Source organism: Caenorhabditis briggsae (assembly GCF_000004555.2).
Source record: "Caenorhabditis briggsae complete genome, chrIV, whole genome shotgun sequence".
In the NCBI taxonomy this organism is placed as follows: Eukaryota; Metazoa; Nematoda; class Chromadorea; order Rhabditida; family Rhabditidae; genus Caenorhabditis; species Caenorhabditis briggsae.
Genome location: NC_013487.2, coordinates 14,696,259 through 14,703,127, shown reverse-complemented (window position 1 = coordinate 14,703,127; position 6,869 = coordinate 14,696,259). Strand labels below are relative to the sequence as shown.

General features: G+C 32.9%; 2 protein-coding genes across 2 annotated transcripts in view; one reads left to right on the top strand and one right to left on the bottom strand.

Moving 5' to 3' along the window:
- Cbr-klp-11 overlaps positions 1-6,869 on the bottom strand; it is a gene marked incomplete at both ends in the record, with an annotated part of 30,394 nt that overhangs the window by 20,933 nt on the left and 2,592 nt on the right. Inside the window, 2 exons of the mRNA XM_045236209.1 lie at positions 685-934; positions 4,324-4,428. Of these exons, the coding sequence (XP_045091193.1) occupies positions 685-934; positions 4,324-4,428 (355 nt within the window). The remainder of the gene's footprint in view (positions 1-684; positions 935-4,323; positions 4,429-6,869) is intronic.
- On the top strand, positions 2,224-2,553 carry CBG23877 (the record flags this gene model as incomplete). Its single annotated transcript, XM_002647919.1, has 1 exon — positions 2,224-2,553. One exon carries the CDS (start codon positions 2,224-2,226, stop codon positions 2,551-2,553), a length of 330 nt encoding a protein of 109 aa, XP_002647965.1.

Genomic DNA, 6,869 nt, shown 5'->3' with positions numbered 1-6,869 from the left:
AAATTCTAAAATTCTAAAATTCTAAAATTCTAAAATTCTAAAATTCTAAAATTCCAGAAAATTCTAAAATTCCAGAAAATTCCAGAAAATTCTAAAATTCTAAAATTCTAAAATTCCAGAAAATTCTAAAATTCTAAAATTCTAAAATTCTAAAATTCTAAAATTCTAAAATTCTAAAATTCCAGAAAATTCTAAAATTCTAAAATTCTAAAATTCTAAAATTCTGAAATTCTAAAATTCTAAAATTCTAAAATTCTAAAATTCTAAAATTCTAAAATTCCAGAAAATTCTAAAATTCCAGAAAATTCCAGAAAATTCTAAAATTCTAAAATTCTAAAATTCTAAAATTCTAAAATTCTAAAATTCCAAAAAATTCTAAAATTCTAAAATTCTAAAATTCTAAAATTCTAAAATTCTAAAATTCTAAAATTCTAAAATTTTAAAATTCCAAAAAATTCTAAAATTCTAAAATTCTAAAATTCTAAAATTCTAAAATTCTAAAATTCCACTAAAATTCTAAAATTCTAAAATTCTAAAATTCTAAAATTCTAAAATTCTAAAATTCTAAAATTCTAAAATTCCAAAAAATTCTAAAATTCTAAAATTCTAAAATTCTAAAATTCTAAAATTCTAAAATTGTAAAATTCTAAAATCCAAATATCCAGATGTCTTCCCTCTCCTTACCTGATAAATTTCCAAATAACTGGCTCTAACCAAGTACTCTTGATTATGCGAAGCAGCCATATGCTCAAAAATGTGATCAATACATTTATAAATGACACCTCGTTGTTCTGAATCATTTGATTTTCCTTCCATCGTATGTGTTTTTCCAGTTCCCGTCTGTCCATAAGCGAAAATTGTCGCATTATATCCATTCAACACTGAATCCACCAAATCTCGAAACGTCTCCTCGTATAGATCGGATTGGGTTGAACTGGAAGAGGTTTTTGATTATAAAAACTCAGAAAAGCAAAATTTCCCCTGCAAAACGCAACAGAAACAAAGATTCTAGGACGATTTTGAGCCGAGATTTGAAGTTTTCGGCGTGAGAGACGCAGAGAAAGGCGACACACTGCGTCTCTAACCTCCAAACTTTAATTGGCTATATCTCGGCTCAAAATTGTCCTAGAATATTGATTTTCAGAGCGATTTGACGGAAATTTCGAGTGGTTCATTAGTTTCGATTTTTCTCAAAAAATTTGCTGTTTTAGAATGGCCTCGAAAAATTTGAAAATAGTTTTTTCTCCTAATCCTTCTATAGTTTTTTGGTGAATATATAATTTAAAAGTTTTAGCATAATTTTTTCAACATAATGTACTAAAACCAAGAATCTAGATCAATTTTGGGTCGAGATACGGCCATTTGGAGTTTAAGTGTTAGAGACGCAGAGAAACGAGAGTGTCTGAGTCTCTAACCCTGAAACTTCGAATAGCTATAACTCGACTCAAAACGGTTGTAGAAACTTCATTTTTAGTGCGTTTTGTTGGAAATTTCGAGCGATTCATTGGTTTTAATATTTTATGAAAATTACTGTTTCAAAATTGACTCGATAAACATTTTTAAAAAGTTAATCTCAATGGGAACTGCTTCGCCTTTTTTTGTGAAAAAATCTGATTATAAAATTTTGCATAATTTTCACTGAGAACTGAAACAAAAAGCAAGATTATAGGGCGATTTTGAGCCGAGTTATAGTTATTTGAAGATTTTGGGGTGAGAGACGCAGAGAAACGAGACACACTGTGTGTCTGACCCAAAACTTCGAAAGGCTATAACCCGGCTAAAAATTGTCGTAAAACCTTGATTTTTAGTGCATCTCGCTGGGAATTTTAAATGATTTTATAGTCCCAATGTTTTTTTAAAACTTTCTGTTTTAAAATTAGATGGTAAAGTTAAAAAAATATTGCATATTTCGATTGGAAAATTGGGTGGTACGTACTAAGGTTCCGTTTCAAATGTTTTTTTTTGAAACTTTTGACGATAAGTTGACTATTCGTTTAAATTTCTCACGCAACAATCAAAAATTTTCAAGCCTCAGAATAAACAAAAGCGTCAAAATGTCAAAAGAGTCGTTTTCAAAATAATTATAAAATTCAAAAGGTCAAAAGAGTCATTTGTCAAAAGATTCAAATTGAAATTCGTTGACTTTAGTTAATTATGATTAAAATGCATCAAAAGAGTCAAAGATGATTTTTATGCGAATAGGTGAAAGTGTGAAACAACGAAATGTGGTATAGTAGTGAGAAGCAGAGATGTCCTGCTTCCGGATTCTGGATTCTGGATTCTGGATTCTGGGTTCTGGGTTCCGTATTCCGTATTCCGTATTCCGTATTCTGGATTCTGGATTCCGGATTCCGGATTCTGGATTCTAGGTACCGTATTCCGTATTCCGTATTCCGTATTCCGTATTCCGTATTCCGTATTCCGGATTCCGGATTCCATATTCTGGATTCTGGATTCCGGATTCTGGATTCCGGATTCTGGATTCTGGATTTTGGATTCTGGATTCTGGATTCTGGATTCTGGACTTTCCGGAGAATAATAATAGCGTTGTAATCAGCCTGTTTGAGGGTACTAATGATTATTTTTCGTAACTTTCGAAATTATCCGAAACTTCCACTCTTCTTGAAACATTTAACACTTTTGACGAAATATGATTTCCACTATTTTTCATTTGCCACGTTCGACTATTTTGACGATTCACTTTTTTTTCGATTTCGAAACGTTTGACTATTTTGATGATTATTTTTCGTGAGAAAAAATTATTTTTGAGCAATTTGATTAATCGAAAAGTGTCAAATTTCACGTGATTTCATACATGAAAAATTTGAAACGGAACCTTAGTACGTACGCTGAATAATATGATTTCACAGAACTTTTTCGACAAATTGCACCTGAAATCAAGATTCTGAGACAATTTTGAGCCAAGTATTAAGGGTGAGAGACGCCAGAAAAACAAGACACACTGCGTCTCTAACTCTGAAACTTCAAGTAGCTGTAATTCGGCTCAAAATTGTTTTAAATGATTTGTTTTTGAAGTATTTTCAACAAAATTACCAGGGTTACGAAAAAATTTTTATCTCAAAAATTTCCGATTTTTCAGATAATTTAAGTTCAGAGTGTCATAAACTACCAAATGTCTTTAAAAACGCAAAAAACTCGGCCCACAATAGTCCCAAAAAATTTAGTGCGTTTTGTAGAAAAAACGATATATATTTTTTGTATAACATGTAAGATTAGAAATTTCAAGAATAAAACCGAATGAGAAAGCTCTAGTGAAAATCGTATTTTTTTAAATGATATTTTAGCACAAATGATGATTTAATCAAGCAATTTTGCACACCACAAAACTGATGGCTGTAATTTGAAACAGGAAATTTTCGAAAAAGTCGAAAAACTTGGAACAATTTGGATTTTCGTAGTTTCGAGTTTCCACTGAAAACAAATCGTAACACAGATTTTGAAGGAATTTTACGAAACAGTAATTTTTTGAAATTTATGAATACGAAACCTTTTGAGATTCAAAAAAACTGCTGTTTCAAAGTTTCTTGCATAAAAATATGTAAACACTTTCTGCGTTTTTTGCACGATTTATTCTTTCCGAAGATTGTTTTATTTACAGTATGATGTGTATGGAATTCATGCAACAATTCAAAAATATCAAATCAAATTCACAAAAATGTTTGAAACAGTAAAAATTTGAAGACAAATAAATGTTACCGGTAAAAGCTCTATTAGAACGCCCGGACCGTCCACTTTGAGCCTAAATATCTTACTTTTTTCTAAAAGATATCAAAAAGTTGCTAACTGTTAAAATTTTTATCATGATATCAGCAACATTTTATCAGTTAACCATTTTTTTGATATCTTTCACAAAAATGAGATACCGTAAAACCTCTAATAGAACGACACCCGGATCGTCCACTTTGAGCCTATATCTCATTTTCTGTGAAAGATATAAAGATATCAAAAAGTGGCTAACTAGTAAAATGTTGCTGATATCCTGATAAACATTTTACTAGTTAACCACTTTTTGATATCTTTCAAAAGAAGTGAGATATATAAGCTCAAAGTGGACGATCCGGGTGTCGTTCTATTAGAGGTTTTACGGTACATGGGCTCAAATTTGACGATTCGGGTGGCGTTCTATTAGAGTGTGGGTACGGTAAATTAATTTTTTCAAAATTGGTTCTTCTAAAAGCTTTTCTTGTTAGTTTTTTTGTGTTTTCCTCACTTGTATAAATGAAGAATTCCAAAAAAATTTCAACTATAAACTCTCTTGAAACAGTAAAAATTTGAGATTTTCAAATATAAAAAAAAACTCACTTCTCATCATAAATGGCGTCAAAAGTGAAGTCTTTCGTTGGCTCATCTTGCTCTTTCGGATTCTTCAACTCAATTTGTCCCCGTTGTGGTCGCATATGGACGATTCTGGAAACAATTTATAAATTTTGGGCCAATTTCATTAGTTTTCGATTTCAGATTCTATTGAAATTAACAGGATCGGTTACTGTAGACCTATCCAATTATCTCGCAAATTTTCAAAGAATTCCTATTAGTTTCAGTCGAAATATTTCACTTTCAGCACAAAAAATTCAGTACTGACTATGCTAATTTAATTTTTTACATTTTTCTAAGCGCTGCTCTGTCCCCGAGAGAATTTGAGAAAGCGCCGACCACCTAATCGCCTTGGCGTCGGGGATGTGGTGGGCGCCAGTGGGAGCAAGGCCGGGGGTTCGATCCCTCTTGTGGTTTTATTTCTTCATTTCTTCTTTTCGGCAAAAAATTCGGGGAGTACAATGATTCGGGGGTACAATCTACCAATGATTCTGGGGTACAACCCATTTCATTTAGGGGTACAACGCTTGTGATTCGGGGGTACAATTTTTTTTGAGGGAGTTTCTGAATTCCTGAACTTCAGAGCTTGAAAATCTCAGAATTCTTAGAATTTCAGAACTTTGTAATTCCAGTAATCGGAATCTGAAAATTTCGGATCTTCAGAATCTGAGAATCTGAGAATTTCCGAATTTCAGAACTTCAAAATCTCAAAGTTTCGGGACGTCAGAATCTCAGTATTTCGCAATTTCTGAATTTCCAAAAATTACGACAAAAGTTTTTCACTTCTCATTGTCACATTGTTCTTTCTGATTTTAAAAAATCTCGAAATTTCCGGAAAGCATACAATGGAGAACTGTAAAACATACTTGCAAAATCAGGGCCCGGCGGGGCCGGGTTCTCCAAATTTGAATTGTTTTTTTTTTTGAAATTTCAGTCATTTTTTCAAAATTTATTGTGAAAAAATCATTTTTTTATGGACACTCTTATTTTGAAAAATTTTTTACTTTTTCTATGGACCCCAAAAGTTTTTTTTGAAAAGATAGGAAAATTTTCTTCTGAAAAGAGACGGGCAGGGCCGGGCCCTGAAAATTCTGAAAAAAAGCCCGGCCCGGCCCGTTGTAAGTATGCTGTGAAATATTCTATCAATTTTTCTCAATCGCTTTTTTTTTCTCAATTCTATCTCATTCCTTCTGTTTCTCAATATTCCTTCGTTTTTTTTCCTCCTAATTTTATTCAGTTTTTCTCTTTTTCTCAATTTTCGTGGTAATTGGAATTTTTCTCATTTCTTTTCATAATTTTCTAGATCATTGAATGAAAAAAAAACAATCACTATTTAGTTATTTACGCACAAAAATTAAAAAATCCAAAAAATTGGCCCAAAATGAACTATTTCTTTTCGAAAATTGTTCGAACAACATACGCCCTTTACTCGAATATGGAACGATAGTCACTTCTCCAATCCTAAAGGATCATATTATAAAATTGGAATCGGTGCAAAAGTCATTTGTTTTCAGAATTTTCAAAAAATTCAGGATGGCATACACTTCATACTTTGAAGCACTGGAAGAATGTCAGCTAAGTTCCTTGGAGTATCGCAGGCTCTATAATGATTTAGTCTACACGTATAAAATTATTGTTTCCAAAGAAATTATCATGGAGGTTCCAATTTTCGAAATATATGTAATCATGCTGGATCATTGCGACGTCACAAATACTATCTCAAATCACTTATCAAAAACTCAACAAAAATATCTTCTCAATTTCTCTCTAATAGAGTAATCAGATGCTGGAACTCTTTACCCGCAAAAGTGTTTCCGGTGAAGCCCTCGTCAGCGGCTTTCAAAAATCGACTATTATCCTGTGATCTAAAACATTTTCTTGTCTTGAATTCAACTAATTACTAACTCGGTTTTTCCTTCATCTCCCAATTACTACAAATGTATGTCCCTGTTATATCTCCTAGTTTCATAGACATTTCACGTGTTAGTGGTTTTCTCCCCTTCGTTGAAATAAATAAATAAATAAATAAACAATAAAACACTACAAAAAATATATACCGTAAAACCTCTAATAGAACGACACCCGGATCGTCCACTTTGAGCCTATACAGGGTGGCCGATAAGTATAGGACGTTTTGAAAGTGCTCCCATTTTTTCAATTTGAGGATTTTTCGAGAACAACCTTTATTAAACAACAAAAAATAAGCAGAAAATTTGATTTTACAAGAGAAATTCGAAGTTGGATCCACGAGCTTTGACACAGGCTCTCAAACGTTTCTTCACCGAATTGACAGTGCGCCGCAGGTATCCGTCGTCGATCGAAGCCCATGCTACCTCGAGAGCGGCCTTCAAGTCATCGACAGTAGCAAAAACTTTTCCCGCGATCTTCCCTTCCAACATGCCCCAAACGCTGAAATCCATCGGATTGAGATCCGGGCTGGAAGCAGGCCACAAGTTCTTGTCCAGGAATCCAGGGAAATGCGCCTCCAAGACGGCCAATGTCGATCTCGAGCCATGGGACGGTGCCCAGTCTTG